Source organism: Delphinus delphis, chromosome 9 (genome assembly GCF_949987515.2).
Source record: "Delphinus delphis chromosome 9, mDelDel1.2, whole genome shotgun sequence".
NCBI lineage: Eukaryota > Metazoa > Chordata > Mammalia > Artiodactyla > Delphinidae > Delphinus > Delphinus delphis.
In genome coordinates, this window is record NC_082691.1 from 47,127,422 (window position 1) to 47,147,683 (window position 20,262).

At 39.5% G+C, this 20,262-nt stretch overlaps 1 protein-coding gene across 1 annotated transcript in view; it reads right to left on the reverse strand.

Moving 5' to 3' along the window:
* Positions 1–18,252: 18,252 nt before the first annotated feature.
* LOC132430510 (liprin-alpha-2-like) overlaps positions 18,253–20,262 on the reverse strand; it is a 122,075-nt gene continuing 120,065 nt past the window's right edge. The window contains 3 exon segments of the mRNA XM_069540999.1: positions 18,253–19,065; positions 19,067–19,199; positions 19,201–20,261. Coding sequence (XP_069397100.1) covers positions 18,253–19,065; positions 19,067–19,199; positions 19,201–20,261 — 2,007 coding nt within the window.

Here is a 20,262-nt window from a genome sequence, read left to right on the forward strand (position 1 = left end):
GATGTTCATGCCCTCCCCTTGAGTATGGGAGGTACCTTGCTTCTAACCAATAGATTACAGCAAAGGTGATGGGATGTCTCTCCTGTGATTGTGTTACATATGAGGGTAACATCTTTCTGAGAGAGTCTCCTGCTAGCTTCGATGAAGAAAGTGGCCATGATGGGGGACCTACATGTGGCGAGGAATTAGAGGGAGCCTCTGACCAGTGACCAGCTAAAAATTGTAGTGGCCTCCAGCCAACAGCTAGCAAAAAACTGAGGCCCTCAGTCTAACATTCCACAAGGAACTGAATGCTGCCAGTGATGCAAGCTCAGAAGCCATCCTTTCCTTACTCGAACTTTCAGAAGAGAACCCAGCCCTGGCCAACATTTTGATTACAGTCTTGCAGAGGACCCAGCTAAGCCATTCCCAGACTCCTGACCTACAGAAACTGTAAGATAATAGAAGTGGTCATTTTAAGTTGTTAAGTCTGTGGTAACATTGTTGCACAGCAATAGACAACTAATACACCAAAGGTGAAGGGGAGGATAGAGAGTCCTAATTCCTTGAAGGCACTTACCACTGGTACGCCAGTCTGGACTGCCTATTCTGGATTTTTATTGAATGGGATAAATAAACACATATGAACTTAAGCTCTTCTGTTTCTCACATTTTCTGAGGCTTGGACTTAAAAGAAATCCTTATTGGTATAAGATGGCTTGTAGCCCAAATTGTTCTCTCAGCTCTGAGTAGAGCCTTCCTCTTGTTCATGATAATTCTCTGGTTGTAGCAGCTATTTGCATAACTGTCTCAAGACATGCTCCCAAATGTATGGTTCTAACTCTTTTTTTCCTCCAATAATTAAGGTGAGTTAAGGGAGAGGCTCTCCTTCATCCAATATTAAAGGAGAAGAGAAGGAAAGGGAAAGGGAGAAATGGAAAGAGGAAGGAAGGGTTAATATTTTTAGCACCCAAACTATGCGTCCAGACCTTCTGAGTTTATTATGAACGTGTGTATGTGATTATAACATGTTACAACTTTCATCAGACTTGATGTATCTATGACATCTTTCACTTCTGCCCCAACCTCCAAACCTGACACAAGCCCCCAAAGAATATCCCTTTTTACCCACTGACTTCCTACTACAAGTCCTTATCACTCCTAACATAAGTCTTTCCTAACCTTTGGGAGATGAGGACTCCACTCTCTCCCGTAACTTGAATAGTACTGCAAATTTCCCAGCAGCCCTCCAATCCCCTGAGCCTTATCCTCTATCATGCAAACTGAAGTCAGTGAGGTCTGGGGGAGTCCTCACTGCACACTTGGAACTCTGGCCACACAGGTGTGCATTCTGCATTGAAGACTCTTAACATATACCTACTTAGGTAGTATAGTGTTCACTCCATTATAGAGACAAAGAAACTGAGGTGCAGAATCAGAAAGTCTTAGCTTTAGAAGAGACACTTAAATGACTCCAATGCTCTTCTCACTGTACAAAAGAGGTGCTGGGGAGGAAAATGAATTGAGTATGACTTCACTTCTTGTAATGGCTCCAACATTTATAGTCCTGTGACCTTGATAATATCCTTTACCCTGAGGCCTTCTCTCTGATGAGTGATACTTCTTGTCTCCTCAATAATGCTGTGGTACAGACTAAGAGGATTCAAGAATATGAACGGTTTTTGAAAGCTTTAAGCACTACAGACCACATGAAGTGCAGGAACATTGAAACCCACACTTTTTTTTTTTTTTGATGTATAGTTGATTTACAATGTTGTGTTTCTGGTGTACAGCAAGGTGATTCAGATATATAGACACTTTTTAAGATTCTTTTCCATTATAGATTATTATAAGTTATTGAATATAGTTCCCTGTGCTATAAAGTTGGTCCTTGTTATCTATTTTATAGGTATCTATTTTATAGGTCCTTGTTATCTATTTTATGTGTATCTGTGAATCCCCTACTTCTAATTTATCCCCCTCTCCCTCCCTGTCCCCTTTGGTAAACATAAGTTTTTTTTAGGGTTCTGTGAGTCTGTTTCTGTTTTGAAATAAGTTCACTTGTATCATTTTTTTAGATTCCACATGTAAGTGATATCATAATATTTGTCTTTCTCTGTCAGACTTACCTCACTTAGTATGATAATTTCCAAGTCCATCCATATTGCTGCAAATGGCATTATTTTATTCTTCTTTTATGGCTAGGAATATTCCATTGTATCTTCTTTATCCATTCATCTTTTGATGGACACATTTGGGTTGTTTCCATGTCTTGGCTATTGTAAATAGTGCTACTGTGAATATTGGGGTGCATGTATCTTTTAGAATCAGTTTCCTCTGGATATATGCCCAGGAGTGGGATTGCTGGATCGTATGGTAGCTCTATTTTTAGTTTTTTAAGGAACCTCCATACTGTTCTCCATAGTGGCTGCACCAATTTACATTCCCACCAACAGTGTAGGAGGGTTCCCTTTTCTCTACACCCTCTCCAGCCTTTGTTATTTGTAGATTTTTTAATGATGATCATTCTGACTGGTGTGAGGTGATACCTCATTGTCGTTTTGATTTGAATTTCTCTAGTAATTAGCGATGTTGAGCATCTTTTCATGTGCCTGTTGGCCATCTGTATGTCTTCCTTGGAGAAATTTCTGTTTAGGGCTTCTTCCCATTTTTGAAACCCACACACTCTTGAATACACATTGTACATTAAAGCTGTGCACTATCCCACGTTTAATGACACTTCAAAAAAACAGAAAATGCCGAAGTCTATAATCTTCACGTGGGAGCTGTACTAATAATATCTGCAAATGCATTTTCACAAACAAATACTTTGAACAGAGTTTTCCAGTTTGGATTTTTTTTTAATTGTCTTGATTTGGTAGATGTATTTGGTCTTTCATAGATATTTTGTCTGTAAATCACAGTTTTTATTCCTCAGTGATTGGATGTCTGCTTTTTAAAGAAAGGGACTAGTCAGTATTGGTTCACAGCTGACTTCAGATACCATACCAGTTACTTAATTCTCAGGAACTCTAGGCATAAATTTTATTTACTAAGTCTCTTATTCAAAATACCTGTCATGGGGCTTCCCTGGTGGCTCAGTGGTTGAGGGTCCGCCTGCCGATGCAGGGGACACGGGTTTGTGCCCTGGTCTGGGAAGATCCCACATGCCGCGGAGCAGCTGGGCCCGTGAGACACGGCCTCTGAGCCTGCGCGTCCGGAGCCTGTGCTCCGCAACGGGAGAGGCCACAACAGTGAGAGGCCCTCGTACTGCAAAAATAATAATAATAAATAAACAAAATACCTGTCATGAATATATGACCTTTTAGTAGTGGGGTAATTGCCTACATATTAAATATTTTAAAATAAAACAGACAATAGTAAAAGAACATAGTTTGAGCCTAAAATTTATGGATAATAGACAAACCGAGGACTTTTAATGTTGACTTGTCCTCCCTTTGGGTTTTAGGCTAATCAAGGAATGTCACTCAGCAACTGATATATAAGGGTATTCCACATGGGTTCTGACTGTAATGATTTACTTACTCTTGATGAGTTTCTAGCAGCACAGGCACACATGACGAAGACTAGTCTAAAATATCCATCAGGATTATTCCATGCCTCTATTATTGAAAAAAGAAGTTCAAAATTAATGTAAGACTTTGCTTCATATCACTCATTATGGGGTATACCAAAAGATGAGTTTAATGTTTTGTTGTTTTCTTTAAGAATAGGTAAATAGAGGAATTTTTGTTTGTCTTCCCTCAGGAGCTCAGCCTTAAACAGCAGAAACAAACTTGAAGCCACCTCAACTGTATCAGATTCTAAAACCAGCTTTCACTTCCTATTTTAGTGATTGCTACAGTCCCAACTTGGAATTTTCCTTTTTTCATTGCTTTAAAGTTGGAACTGTGTGTGTGTGTGTGTGTGTGTGTGTGTGTGTGTGTGTGTGTGTGTGTGTAGATGGTGGAGGAGCTGATACAGTCCATGAAAATGTGGAAGTGATGTCTCCTGGCTTCCCAACCTTCTCTGAGAATCAGTAACTTGACATCCCTATGCCTTCACAACATTAACCAATTCATCATGAGATGTCATCATGCCTCAGAAAGGAAAAATACCCAGAACCCGGAAAAATACCCAGAACCCAGAAAAATGTTTGCACCTACTTCTGTGATGTTATTAGCCTTTACTCTGAGAACCTAGACGTGAGAGACCCATCTTCTCCCCAGGTGACTGGGTGCTGTGAGAATGAAAAGCTACACTAGGGCAGACTACATCCTCCCTGCCTCTTCGTGCCTGTTTAACCTGTTTCCACCTGCCATGAGATGGTGCTTGATAGAACACTGGATCAAAAGAGTTGAAAATTAGAAAAAGTCATCAGAGAGAGAAACAAGATAAAACGTGTAAGGCAATGAGCACAGTGCCTTACACATTATTCACCTAGTGAATTTAGGCTGTTCTGTCATTTTCAACAATGAAAGTAGCATTTTCCTTTAACCATTCTTGCTGTTTTACCTCCAGCTAAAATTTGTTCAGTGTGAAGGCCATGAAACATTCATCCAAAATCCACAGATGTAGACATTTCATCTACTTGTTCACTATGGAGCCCAGCACAAATTCCTACCATGTTTTTACATACGTTCATTTGCCCTGCCACTAAAAATAAGATCAATAACTATTTGAATGCCTACATTTAAAGAAATGCAAACTATTAAAAGTAACATGTAAATGGTATTCTGAGTAGCAATTCTCTCTGGCATTTAATTATTGGGATTGTGACATAATTTGAGATGGGAGCAGTGGATTTCTGTCAAGCATAAAAAAAGGTATTTACACCAAAAAATAGTGCAAAGAAAATGTGATTTGTCTATAAAACTAGTGCATTCTTTAGCAATTTAGTTTGCAAAAGAACCATCAGCTCTGCGTGCTTGTGAGTTATTTTATCATGTAACTGCTCAAAGATGCCAATAACATTGGCAATGAAAAGTGGAGAGGTTTATGAGAGCTAACCTGAAATCAATGGTGACAGTGAACTCTGTACTTCTTTGCTGATTTTCCATTACATTCAGAAAGCAAGGGAACCAAAATGTTGGTCAGTAGCAGCTGAATTTAAGAAAGTCTGTCTGTTTTTAGACTTTGCTTGGCTGCAATGTTGAAAAGTAGTTGCTGTTGGTTTTCAGTTATTTCTTGATCTTTTTTCTTATGTGATTTTAGAACTTGGAATTACCATTGTTTTTCTAAGACTGATTCATACTCTCCCCTTCATCCTCTCTCCTTCTATTTTTAAATGTAATTCAAATGTCAATACTCATTTATCAGTCACCTGTTTCAAGGAATGTTCTGTTGGATTCTTTGAAGGGAAAAATTAAGAACTTACTATGACGTGTAAGTGGAAAATGAGTCAAAATAGCTGAAAGTGGAATTTTTAAAACCATTGTAGCTTTGTATAGAGAAGTCTGTTCATATATTTATTCACGATAGAAAAAAAAAAGTTGTTGGAGGAAACATTGTTCCTGTTTCAGGGCAGAAAATGGCCCTGGAGAAAAATGAGTTCCACTTCTCATCAAGCCTTAAGCCTCGACTTCCTATGTCGCAGGTGGGTCAAACCCTGGAAGTCTCTAATTTATATCCTTACTAAAGCCCCTATTCTAAATGTTGTTTAAATTATAAAATAATAAGATACAAGATAATGGGGAATAAGTTCTTCCAGAAGGAAAGTGGATTGTAAAAACTGTGCCTATGAAATAAAAAACAAGCTAGGTACTTAAGGTGGGAGACCACTGCCAGGGATGAATAGCAGGGGGTCTAGAACAAAGGTCAACATATTTTTTCTGAAAAGGGCCACTAGGAAATATTCTCAGCTTTGTGGGTTAAATGACCTCTATAGTCTTTGTAGCATGGATACTCAGAACTACAGTGGCACTCAATACTGCCTTTGTACTTTGTGGAACAAAAGCCGCCATAGGCAATAAATAAATGAATGAATGTGCTTGGGCTCTGATTACATTTTTAAATGATTGAAACATGTTGAAAAATTTCTTAGTTCATGGGTTGTAGAAAAATAAGTGGCAGGTCAGAGTTTGCCACTTCTCTGGTCCAGGGAGTTGGAAAGGGGCCTTTGTTCCCTAGTTAGGTGCCAGTGCTAGAATTACTGTTATAAAAGGGTGATGCCCCTCTCCTTTAAGAGAGGGGAATAGTGTTTTCCCCCTTATAATATTTGAAAATTTGTCACAAAAACTTTTGGGGCTCTCATTTGCAGGTATTTTCTGTGATAGTTTTTCTTATTCAGGCACACAAGGAGATCAGATGTGGGAGAGTCAGAGGAAATGGCAGAGGATTCCGGCTGAGGAAGAATCATAAAGGGCTCTGTCTTCAATTATTCTCCATAGGCAGATAGTTTCCCAGTGTTCAAGATGGAGAAAATTAGGCAGTGGTCAGAATGCTGAGGCCAAACTGTTAGCAGGATTTATTTTTAATTCCAAGCCTAAGATTCTGGAGCTTAGGACAAGTCCTTAAAGGGTCTGACTCCAAGGTAAATATTTCAAGTGTGTTAGAAAGAGATACGCTAATCAAATCCTGTAGTTAACTAGGGCTAAATTAAATAATCACAGTAACAGTCAAAAATTAGGGGAAAGGGGAACTTTTTTTTTACCTTAGGCCTCCTTAAAGGCTTGCTGTTAACGCAAATCCTTTAAGCCTAGTTCTGAAAATGGTATTAAATATAGATATATCAAAGAAGTATTCTAGTTTGACTTAAAAAAGCAAAAGCTGTTTCATTTCCTCCTCCCCACTTCTCCTCCTGTTCTTCCCTCTCCCTCTATTCTTTCCTTCTTCCTCCTTTTATCCCCCATTTTTCCTCCTCTCCCCATCTGTGTGGGTCACTGAAAGCATGAGAATGTCTGTTGGTTTGGGTTTTGTTTTTCTGTTTTTGTTTTGTTACAAGCTCTGCAACAGATTCTTGGTGATAAATGCCAAGATTTAGGAAGAATTGCGGTAGAGCAGTGGCTCTAAAACTTGAATGAACATCAGAATGATCTAGAGAGCTTACTAAAACAGATTGCTGGGCTCTACTCCTGTGGGTCTGTAATGGGACTTAAGCATATGTATTTTTTAACAAATCCTCAGGCGCTGCTGGTCTGAAGATTACATGTTTATTGAGAATTGCTTCAGGTTGTATGACCAACACTCCTGTCTCCAACTGACCACTTATCCTTAGCCCAGGCTCCAGCTTTGAACTACTTCTTAAAAGTTTCATCTGCAATTGTAAACATAGGCTTATACAAACCATCAAGCCCACCAAATAGTTCCTAAAGATAAACACCAAAAGCTGGACTTCTGTTGCTTAAACATTCAGTTAACAGAATATGCACTTAGCAAAGCGCCATGACATCATGTAAGTGACTCTCATAGCTCGTCTGATCAGAACACTCTGGAGGTGAAATGTGTCCATAGGCATTTGCTCTTGTTTGAGGCATTTGAATTCTATCACCTCCTAGAGACGGCTTTGGGGTTACTCAGAAGCAAAGGGTGGTAGCAAATTAGACTTGATTTAATTTCTGTGTAAATAGAAGACCAAAATGACAAATCTTTCCATAAAACAAAAGCCTCAATATAGGTCATTATTTTTATATCCTTTGAGGATTCATTGGGATCATTAAGATTTTCTTTCCTTCAGTGCATGGATTAAATGCTGAAAACAATTTCCAGAATTTGAAACATCATGATGGCTACTTCTCTGTACCTGCTCTTGTTTGTCTCAAACATAGACTTGTTGCCTGCAGGAACTAGGGGATGAGTTGAGTGACATCTGAGTTACCTACTGTTTATCTCATTTAACACCCACCATAACTATGAGGAAAATGGTGAGAAAACTAAGATGAATTCTCCCAAGGAAACATAAGCAATAAGTTGTGGATCAGGATTTACACGTAGTTCTATCAGGTTCTACCATGCCTTGCTGATACCTAGATTCAGAGTGCTCCGGCAAATACACAATCTGTTGAAAATAATAACAAGCCAAAAGAGAACTAGAAAGTGACACAAAATCTTCTTAATTTCTTATCAGAACGTTCCTTGATTTTATTTGAATTGCCTTGATTTTTAAGACCTGCACCCATACATCAACAAATCTATTTTTGTGGGTGTTTTAAAATTCTGAGGTTCAATTCGTTGTTAGAACATGTAAAACTTCCTGTGCAGGCAGTGATGCAAATCATCAAGGTCTATAGAAATGTCTTAGAATATGCTGATTCTGAGCTATATTTACCATGGAGAGACGTTTCTGTGAACGTCACGATCCTCTGCTAAAAGGTCAACCTTCTCCTCTGCATCCAGAAATTCATGAAAATGGGAGAGGCTCCAGAGACTCAAGGTACAGGGACTGCTGGGCGTAGCATAGAGGGAGTTAAAGGGAGTGTGCTCTAAGAGGGCTAATGGGGGGTACATAGGGGAAGTTTCAGCTAATGCCAATCATACAGCCTCAAAGGAGCCATGGTCAGATTCTCTGTGGACTCCAGCAAACCCATAAAAGGCAGGAGCAAAGCAAGGATGTTTTCATCACATGCCTTCTGTATATGAATACCTGGGTGGTCGGCAATATTAAAATAGCTTATTTGAAACTGACAGCTTCCAGAATTTGTAGCCAAGCTCCATTTGCTAGAAACACAACTCTGGACACCAACAGGTTTGTCTCGCTTGGAATAGGAATTACACATTTGCCTATAAATATTTATCTCTGAAGAGATGTCTTTCTTAATGTTTAGTCTCCCCATAAGCTTTTGATTTAAAAAATTATTATGAATTTTAGCAAGTACTTAATTTGTTCCAGGGATACCATGCAGAGTGCTTTAAATGGGTCATTTCATTTAATTCTCACAACAACCCCCTAGATAAGTGCCATTATTATCTTCCCTATTTGACAAATGAGGATATGGGGGCTTAGTAGTAACATATCCAAGGTCCAACGGGAAGTGGCAAAGCTGGGATTCAAACTCAGCCAGTGGGAATCCAGGGTCTGCATCCCTAATTACACCATTCTGCCTATCAATATTTATGCAGACCTGGAGCAGTAGTTCTCAACCCTGGATGCACATGGGAATCATCTGGGACATTGCATTTTGGAGAAAAAAAACATCTGATGCTTGAATCCTGCCTTAAGAGTTCTGATTTAATTGATGGAAGGTGGGGTTAGTCACAAGTGTTTTCAAAAGCTCCCCCAGGTAAGTCTAATAATATACAACCAATACTTGAGCTTCAAATATACTGATGCCTGGGTCCCACCCTCCCCACCCCCGAGGTTGTAATGTAATTGGTCTGGAATATGACTTGGGCTTTGGGATTTCTAAAAGATCTCTGCCCCCCACCCCACGCTGCCCCAGGTGATTCTAATACACAGACAAGTTCAGGAACCTCTGCACTAGTGACTCTCAAATTCTGAGCAGTATCAGAATCATTGGAAGAACTTTATTAGAGTACAAATGCCAGGCCCTATCCTACTTAGTTGGGCCTTGGCCTCTGTGTGTCTCAAACTTTATTGCACATCACAGTCATCTGGAGAGCTTGTTAAATGACCATTTCCTGTGTACAACCCCAGAAATTCTGCTTCAGCAGGTCGGGGGGGTGGGCTTAAAAGTTGCATTTTTAGTAAGCTCGCAGATGATGTCATCGTTGCTGGTCTGGGGATCACAGGGAAATGGAATTTTCTCCCCAGGGACATTAGTCAATGTGTGGAGGCATTTTCTGTTGTCCCCATGGAGGTTAGGGAAGAGTGCTATTGGCTTCTAGTGTGCAGAGGCCACAAGTGCTGCTAAACATCCTACAATGCACAGGAGAGACCCCAGTAAAACAATTATCTGGTCCAAATGTTAGTAGTGCCAAAGTTGAGAAACGCTGCTCTGGACTTTAGAGGAATGTTTAGGTCATTTTAAACCAGAGAATTTGAACACAGATTTGGAGAAAAAGATCTAGAACTCTTGAATCAGTATCGTCTTTAAAATTGAAATATAGAACAGGGCTTCCCTGGTGGCGCAGTGGTTGAGAGTCTGCCTGCCGATGCAGGGGACACGGGTTCGTGCCCCGGTCTGGGAGGATCCCACGTGCCGCGGAGCGGCTGGGCCCGTGAGCCATGGTCGCTGGGCCTGCGCGTCCAGAGCCTGTGCTCCGCAACGGGAGAGGCCACAACAGTGAGAGTCCCGCTTACCGCAAAAAAAAAAAAAAAAAAAAAAAAAAATGAAATATAGAACAAACTGCATGGCTTAGATATACTTAGAAGTTGTAAAACATTGTGATTTCTATTTCAAAACAGAAGACTAACACGTGGAAAGGCATTACTTCTTTGGCAAACTTTTTGCTGTAGCATGAATTATTATTATAGCATTCGGATGCCTTCCAGAGGGTTCCAAATCCTCCATGAGTTTGCCTTGAAATTTTGTATTAAAAAATCTGAATTTACCAAGGAAACTATTAGAGGATAATTATCCTTTTTATAAAAGTACTGAACAGAGGACCTCATTAAAGTGAGTGTTCACAGTGCATTTTAAAGGATATCTAAATTACCTTGAAAAATATTCTCTAAAGTGAAATCCATGGATATTTTCCCACATTGATTTTGTTGTTTTATGTTTAAGAAATCTAGGTGGTAAGGATATAGGAACTTTAAGAAACCAAAGACCTGTCTTCAGTAGGTTTAAAGCTAAGACGTGTGTAGGTCTCTGATGTGAGGAAGTAAGTAAAAAGTGCCCTGGGGGTGACAAATATGTTCCGGAAATGCTTTTGAAGGCATCATGTAGGTAGAGGATGTTTTGTGGGAAAGGTGAATTCAGGACTGGACCCAAAACAGCAAAATCTAGAAACTAGATAACTAGTCTGGAGGTTATGGACGGTTAAGGCAAAACACTGGGTGTCCCCAACAGGGAGCAGATGATCCTAAGGGGAAGCATCTGTCCTGCCCGGTGGTTCAGGCACTAGACCAGGAGGCTCTCCTTGGATATGGCTTCACCCACTGCTCTAGTGGAAGCGGGTGTGAGGGTGAGTGACTACGTGCCGAATTCTGGGAGTGTGGGAAGCTTGACACCTTACTGTGAACTTTATTCCAAGTCTCAAGGAAGACTCAGTGGCAGACCACTGAGTGGTGCAACCAGGTTAAAGTTTGGATTTGACAGCTCTACTGGGCAAACCCAATCATCTGCAATTTAGAAGTAAGACACAAGTTCAGGGAGTGGGCCAACATTTCAGAACAAATTAAAATTAGGTAAAATGTTGGTAGCCCTCTCCCACCATCCACTTAATGCATTTTCCTCTCTGACAAGTGTGCCATTGAAGGTTGTGCTCCATTGTTTGAGTGTCATAATTATAGGTCTATTTTAGTGATAGCAGACACCAGCAAAGGCTGATATTTCCCCACAGACTTTTTTTCCTTGCCATCTCTCTATTTAGCTCTTTTCTAGTTATTTGCCGTCTTTTAGATACTGTGTGGGTGAAGAAATATTAGTTCTAATAACCCCTGGTTCCCATTGAAATGAAATGATACAATTAGGTGAAATCTATTGGCAAAATTGTGTATTTGTCCAAAGTGAGCAGGGAGGATATTTACCTCCTGCCTTTGGAAGCTGCATGATTATCAGAATTTGAATAACAGCTGGGCTCTTTCCCTTTGTTAGGATCTATCTTTTCTTTCTTTCTTTCTTTCTTTTTTTTTTTTGCGGTACGCGGGCATCTCACTGTTGTGGCCTCTCCCGTTGCGGAGCACAGGCTCCGGACGCGCAGGCTCAGCGGCCATGGCTCACAGGCCCAGCCGCTCCGCGGCATGTGAGATCTTCCCAGACCGGGGCACGAACCCGTGTCCCCTGCATCGGCAGGCGGACTCTCAACCACTGTGCCACCAGGGAAGCCCAGGATGCATCTTTTACATCTATTGATTATTTCAAGATGATTGTATGAGTAAATTCCTCCATACTTCCAATACTAAGGTGAGGCAGGTTAGAGAACTATTCTTCTTTGTTGTCAAGTTAGTGCTTTACAATACAACTTGCAGCAAAAGGCTCCTGCTGGATTTTATTCTTTTTTTCTCCAAGACTAAAAAGTTAAATAAATCAGCAGTCTTTGAAACCTGCTGGCAGGGTTCTGACACTCATTTGAAATATGGAATCTCAGAAGCATTTGGCTGTTTTAAAACCAACAAAGGACTTAAGCCAGTCACCTGGAAATTAATAAATACCCCTCTGTATTTCTCCATGACTCTCTATGAGAATTGGTCTTTTTTCACCCTCTTAGGGTAGACAAGTCCTTCTGCCTTGCTCTTTGGATTCAAGATGATGCCACAAATAGAGGTTTTCACTGTGTAGATGAGTAAAGTACAAATTGATTTTACCCATCAGCCCTCCTGCCAAGTGCTTCCTGACCAAGACTCAGCTCCAGGCAGATAGAAAAGTGAATTAGGTACTTCAAGGAATTGAACGTTCACTAGGGGAAGTAGACACGCTTGCTTAAGGCATTTGCCAAATCCTGGTTGGAATTTGGTTCCTTTGAAGAGTAAGGCACAAAGTTCTAGAAACTGAGAGACAAAGAGCAAAGGGCTTTTCTAGTACCTTTTTATTCTCTGTTCAAAATAACATTGATGAACTTTTTAGGAATCCCTATTTGGATTTCGCTCTCGTTGGAAGGTTTTCTTTCTTTGAAATATATGAGCAGCTCTGGACTTGGAGGTTGGGAACAAGAGGAAGGAAGGGGCACCGTAATAATCCCTAGGGTGGAAATGCAGGGCCATGAGAACAGTCCACCATAATATCTCACTCAGCTAGGTTCACTGGAAGTTATGCCACTGTACACCGACAGACAACATAATTCTTAGATAGGAGTAAGTCTCCCAGGAATTTTACCAGCATTACATGCCCATTTGTCGCATCATGCAAGCACTTTCCTCTGAGAAAGATGCCAAATATTTTTGTGTGTGACTGTCCAAACAGAGGATAGCCACAATTGCTAAACCCACAATTGTTTTTCATGAGAGGGAAAAAAGAGGCCCTAATTGTTTAGTGAATGTTAGGAGGTATGTTTATGCCCTTTATAGGGCCGTAAAGCAGTTGCCTAAAATAATGCCCCATATAGCTCCTTTGTTCAAAGGACGTTGCACCCCATCTTCTCCTTGCATGTCACAAATCAGTAGGTAGATGTTTAATATTTAGGAGAGATATACAGCCCAAACCATGGACAACACACCTCAGAAAAAAGTTAAACTTTAGTGATTTTTTTTTTTAGTGTGTGTACAATCCCAGTTGAGTGGGTTTATCCTAAAGCTTCCTGTTGATACCAGCAAAATGCAGGCAAAGTTTTAAAAGAAAGAATCCAAGTGAAAATACCTTGAGCATGTAAATTCAATACCACGGATAGTTTTTAGATGTCTTTCATGTGAATCTAGGGATTCAGAGTGAACAGAAAACATGAGATACAAAGGTTTAAGTATGCAGAGCCATAAACAAAACCATTTTTATTTTTCAAAACTAAGGATTAATGCTATATATACATAGGTAGTTAAAATATCTAACTATTCAAATATTTTTTATGATAAACCTCGGCAAAATAAATCAGAAAAATCAGAGTTTAAAGTGACTAGAATTTCTATTAGTTTAGTACAAGGTGTTACTAAGCCGTTGTTAGTTGAAGTGTCTGGAAATGTGCATTTTAGAAATTCAGTGTTATTTTTTTGTTTGTTTTTAGGTAAAACATCTTTTAATGTAGTAAAAACATCTTTTAGGAAAAACATCTCTTAATGTAGTAAAAACGAAAGAAAAAATGTAGTAAAAACGTGCACTGGTGTCTTACAATATGATCATGGTAGGAGGGTTTATGCCTGGAGATTGTGAGTTGACATAAATCTGTCCTGCTTTCCCACAGACAGCTGTGCCCCTCCCCCTTCTGGTTATTGCTGCATATGTCCTTGAAGCTTTATTTTTCTGTAGGTATAAAGTAAGATTTTCTTCCTTGTCCTCATACATCCTACTTATAAAATAAACTCCTTCATAATTAATTGGCTGCCTGGATCAAGTATGAACTATGTGTCCAAAGGATGGAGGAGTTATTTCTCCTACTTCTTATTAGCCAAACAAAACATATTTGCAGATTTTGATATCCATGATGAAGCTACAAGCAGGGCTGTGATGGTGTGTGTGTGTGTGTCTGTCTGTGTGTCCAGGTATGTAACCCATTTTGAATTTTTAGAATCAGCTAAGTGTACTAGAATGATCACAAGACAAATACTGTTGCTTTACGTTGTTTTCATAAGACGGTCACCAAAAAGCATCATGTATGGCTAGAGTATTGGGAAAGTCAGGGTTTGTTATGTACCTTATCAGTTACCCAAGCTTCACTCACTTGAATTAAGTGTTTGTCGTTAGGTAGGAAATGTTAAAGTTTTATCCTAGACTTGAAAAGTGAAGGAAATCCATGGTTATAAGGGGATGTGCATGAAGAAGTAAATCCCTAAGAAGTTGTGAAGAAAGCTTGTTCAATCTCTTGTTGAGAGTGTGTCTACACTGGGGAGAAATGGGTACACATTCTGATTTTCAATTTTTTCCCTCAGACATAACCCTCGTCACAGCCCTCTCCCTAAGTGTACTAGTCAAATTCATTTTGTTTTGAAAAACTATGGGTGTATATATAGCCTTTCTATCTTTAAAATAACTTTTCTTGACAAGTTCAAAAATGTAAGACATATGACAGAGCAGAAATTTTCTTCAATTATATAGTTTTATTTTCCACAGTGCTGCAGCTGAAGTTTGCCCTGTTGTCAGTTCATACATGAGTCCTGTTGACACTTCTTTTCTCTTAAGTGCCAGGGGTTTGGCTTTGAAGGTTTTCCTAACTCAGTCTTTAGGCACCACTCTAATTACACTATTAAACAAGATGAAAATAATTCAGATAACAAAACCTTCTTTAGAGATACCCATCCAACGAATTAAGTATAAAAAACGTATTCAGTAGAGTATATTGCAAAAAAAAAGGTTAAATGAGACTTAAAAATGGCAAATTATCTTAATATCCTTTATTAGGACATGTAAGAACTAATGCAAACGTGATGAGAAATAGCTGTCAGGTTTGTAAAAGCAATTTTTGACTCACTGTTATTCTCTCTCTCTTTCTGGATTTTCTTTAGAGAAATATTGGAACTTTCATGCTATAATATGAATTTATTCAAGCCTAAAATGTTATTTTATTACATTAAACATTTATATTTATCGAACATAAAACACTGACCAGAATATTTTAACATTTCAAATGGTTCATATCATTTAAATGTTTTATGTCACAAATTCACACAGAAATCATACACTAATATTGTGTGTGTCGGTGTGTGAGAGAGAGAATTTTAAAAACAACTAAAACATGCTTTCTAAACTAGAGGAAGAAAAAAATTGATGAGGGAAAATAATCATCCAACATACAAGGAGGCAAGGGAAAAAGAGAAACATAGAAGTGGAAAAAATACTGCAAAATAAGAAAATACAAATGAATACAAATATATCAGTCCTCACAATCTATATAATTTGACTAGGATTCCAGTTAAAAGCCGAGATGTTTAGATTATTTTTAAATTAACTATATATTATTTACCAGTATACATTAAAAAATTCATAATAAGGACACCGAAAGGTAGTGAGTGAAAAGATGGGAAAATACGCACTAGGCAAATACTAACCAAAGCAAAGTTGATAGAGCTAAAGTGATACCAAATAAAACAGGCCTTAAGACAAAAACAATGTTCAAAATAAAGAGGGTCACAGGTACATACAATTCCCAATTCACCAAGAAAAGAATATATATAATTCTGAAGTTATATATACCTAAAACGTAGCTTTAAATATAGAGAGTAAAATTAGGAAAAATTACAAGGATAGAAAAATCCACCAGCACAGTTAGATTATATCACACCAATTTCAGTAATTGATTTTAAAAGTAGGCAAAAAAAAAAAATCACTAAGGATGAGGATTTGAACGCAATTAAAAAGCTTGATCTAATGTGTATATATATAGAATTCTGAGCTCACTATTAAATACATTTTCAAGTACACATGGAACATGTTTTTTGAAATGCATTATGAACTGGACATAAAGCAACTCCTTAATTTCAAAAATCTATATCATACATATCCTAATCTCTGAACTCAAGGAAATTAAGGTAGATATTATTACCAAAAGGGGAATTTTAAAATTTCATGCATTTGAAATTTAAACACATGCTTTAATTACCCGTGGGTAAAAGAAACCACACAAAAATTTAAAATACTTAGAACCAAATGTGAATGAAAAACTATATATAAAAATTTCCAGGGCTTCCCTGGTGGCACAGTGGTTGAGAATCTGCCTGCCAATGCAGGGGACACGGGTTCGAGCCCTGGTCTGGGAAGATCCCACATGCCGCGGAGCAACTAGGCCCATGTGCCACAACTACTGAGCCTGCGCGTCTGGAGCCTGTGCTCCGCTACGAGAGGCCACGACAGTGAGAGGCCCGCACACCGCGATGAAGAGTGGCCCCCGCTAGCTGCAACTAGAGAAAGCCCACGCACAGAAAGGAAGACCCAACACAGCCAAAAATAAAAATAAATTAAAAAAAAAAAAAAAAAAAAATTTCCAAGATGCAACTAGAGCATCTTCATGTTAAAAGAATACTTTATAGCTTACTTTTAGAAGTCTGAAAGTGAAAAGGGTGCTATATATAGGCTGCAGAAAACAAGCAGAAGTTATTTTGAAGCAGATGTAATGGTTCAAAATCTAAAATGATAGAACATACTAAAACTGACTCATGAAGAATTAGTTAATCCATATAGTCTATGACTATATCAAGGTTCATTCAGGGAAACAAAAAACTAATATAGGAACTGTGTAAAGAGGTTTTAGGACAACTGAGGCAACAGGGATAGTAACTGCAGGCAGTATCTGTTACTTCTAGAGCTGTGGGAAAATAGGAAGAGGTTACTATTTTCGGAATTTAACAGCTTGGAAAAGAGACTCCTCAGAGCTGGGACCCAGATCTCTGATGAGAGGGTGCTGTTCAGCAGGTGCTGATGTTCAGGGGTTCAGAGGAAGCCCCCCGTCCCTGCAGATCTTCGAATCAAACCACTGAGGAAGGAAGCACTGGCCACCTGGTGCTGGTGTCTCTAAGGAGAGACAGTGATGCTGGTTATGGGATTATAGAAAAAACTGGAACAAAAAATGTCACTGCCAAAGTAAAGAAACATTTCTGGGGTGCCATTAACAGGAAGCAAACACAGAAGGGACAGGTTCCTTCTCCTTCCTCCAGTCTCCTAGTCTCCCTTTAGCAGCTATTGGAAGAAACTAACAGGCAACCCTAAGGAAAGGAAAAATGTGGTTTGAAGATGTCATCCAATACTGGAATGTCATTTCCAGTATTGCAAGACAAAATAGAGAACAGGCTTTTTTAAATTTTATTGGAGTATAGTTGATTTCCAAGTTTGTGTTAGTTTCAGGAACATAGCATAGTGATTCAGTTATTCATATACATATATTCATTCTTTTTCAGATTCTTTTCCCATATAGGTTATTACAGAACATTGAGTAGAGTTCCCTGTGCTATACAGTAGGTCCTTGTTTGTTCTCTATTTTATATATAGTAGTGTGTGTATGTTAATCCCAAGCTCATAATTTATCCCTCCTCCCCTCCCTATCCCCTTTGGTAACCGTAAGTTTGCTTTCAAGTTCTGTGAGTCTGTTTCTGTTTTGTAAATAAGTTCACTTGTATCATTTTTTAGATTCCACATATAGTGATATCATATGATACTTACCTTTCTCTGTCTGATTTACTTAGTATGATAATCTCTAGTCTCATCCATGTTGCTGCAAATGGAATTACTTCATTCTTTTTTTATTGAAGGAAGGTAGTCCACTTGGTATTTATAAAGCATTAAATACTGAGGAACTTTCATAATTATGAAAACTGCTTAAGAAGTAGTGAGTTTAGCATTACAAGTACAAAAAGTACTAATGCCTATAGCTCATCTCCTGAGATGTTAGACTAAATTAAAAAGAAAAATTCTGAAAAAGAGTAAACTCTTGGTCTTGTTGCTTGGGAGAAAAATCTAAATTTTAGAGGCTAGCTCAAAAGTCTATCTTGGTTGCAGGCTTCAAGTCTGGTAGGAATCACAGCTGCTCAGTTGAAAACCTATTAAGAGTAGCAGCAAGGTTAATGAAGAGCAAGCTAAATCTCCTCAGAATAATTCATGCTGCCACAGATTTGCTCTGTGGACTTGGAGATGCTGCTGTTCACCCAGCACTGGGAGAGGGAAGGTGCACAAATGGACTCACAGTTTTGGATGTCAGAGGAGCTGAAGGACTGGTTAGGGAAACCATCTCCGGGATTGCTAATTGGAGCTTTAAGCGATGCAGAGGATTGCTGATTGCAGTTTCTCTCTGGATCTCAGTGTCTGATAAAGCAGACATAGTGGCACCGCTCTTCATATTGGCTCCGCAGGCTGCCACTTACCAAGCAGGCATTCCCAACCAGAGCTCTAACCACGCGACTACAGTGGGCCCATTCCACTGGGCAAAAGGTAATCCCTTTCTCCAAGCTTCTTCTAGAGGTTCATGCTTTTTCCTCAGTCTTCTATCCTCAGTTTGAATTCCAAGTTTGCCTATCCCCAGGGACTCCTGAGCTGCAGCTTCAGTCTCCATAAAGCCTCGGAGCTGCCCAAGTCGAGGTTTTTCTTTTTTACAAAACAAACGTCCTATTGAAGACTTGATTCCTTTCTTCTTGGGGGCTTTGTGAAGAGAGTCTTGGTGGCTGTTGGCACTGCCAAGCCCAAGGCTTTCAGGCTTGAGGGAGGCAGTTAAACTACTTAGGGCATCATTGCGGTAGGAAGAAGGGAGGGTGTGAGTCATCCTGTTGGCTCTAGGGGGAGGGGTAGGAGAAGTTTCACATTTAATTGTTGATTTATCCTCCCGACCATCTTCTTCTACCACTGCAGTCTTTCTCCGATGTTTCCTTAGATCACTTGGCAGTGTCGTGACTCCCATCCGATCCATATCCCTGGCAGGACTTTGAGGGGTGAGCTTTGGTGTTGAGTGTCCACTGGGGGGGAGATGAACTGGCCAGTGAAGAAGCTGTAATCGAGGCAGTGATGGAGGTACCTGAAAGGACCCTCGCTAAATTCAGGCCTTCCAGACTCACACTAGCCACTCTATTCTCAATTTCTTCAGCATGTAACTCTACATTGTTTTTCTTCCTGAATTAGTCTGATTTCTTTGTTGATAGCATCCAGCTGTTCCTGAAGCATCATGGCTAGGGTCTGGGCATCAGAATGACCACTTGGAGAGTGAAGATCCATTGAGCTAAAAATCGTTTCTCTTTCATCATCATCAATGTCAGACATTTCTATGTCACTTTCAAAAGGGAGACTGCTTAGCACTGCAATTTGTTGTGTTCTATTCCATTCGTGATCCCCAAGAGATTTCACCTTTGGCTCATCTCTCCGCACACCCATGTGACCTCTCCTTGGTCTTCTTATTACTTTGGTTGTTCTGTAATCAGACTGGCTGTCCACTAGGGATCCAACAGAATACCGCAGCTCAGCTGAGGTGTCTAGATGAGTTCTTGATATTGTGGGTTCAATTAAAGAGTCAGTTCTCATTTTCATCTGGTCAAGTTCAGATCTCAGCTTTTCAATTTCTTCTGCTAATCTTTCCTTATCATGTAAAGATTCTTCCAGATTCTTTCTGAAAGTTTCTGATTCTTGAATTAAAACATTCCTCTCTTCTAGAGCAGCCATTCGTTCCTTTAAGTGTAGCTGTAAGCGTTTGTTGGATCCAGTCAGAAGTCTATCCACAGTATCGGATAATCTTTTGTTGTACTCCTCATTCATTTTCTCTCTTTGCCTAGCTCTTTGAAGTTCTTGATTTTTCTCTTCAATTTGACCTTCTAGATGCCTCATAAATTCTTCAATGTTTCCATGTCTTTCTTCAGCCTTTGTTAGGGCTGCAGTTCTCTGAGCCAGTTCAGCCTCTACTTCAGGTAAGCTCTCAGCTTTTCCCATAGTTTGCTGTAACTTTTGCTCAGCCAGCTCAAGACGCTCTTGTAACTGTCTGTTCTTCTCTTCCATCTGCCATAGGATGGCCTCTTTATTTGCTAACTCATTTTCTAGTTTGTCATTCATGTCATGTATGGAGGTAGATTCTCTCTGAGCACTGAGGTAACGCTTCTCAAGGGTCATGATTCTTTCTTCCATGTCTTCCTTCTGTGCCATGGCCTCCCTAATGTCCCTTTGATACTTAGTGTTC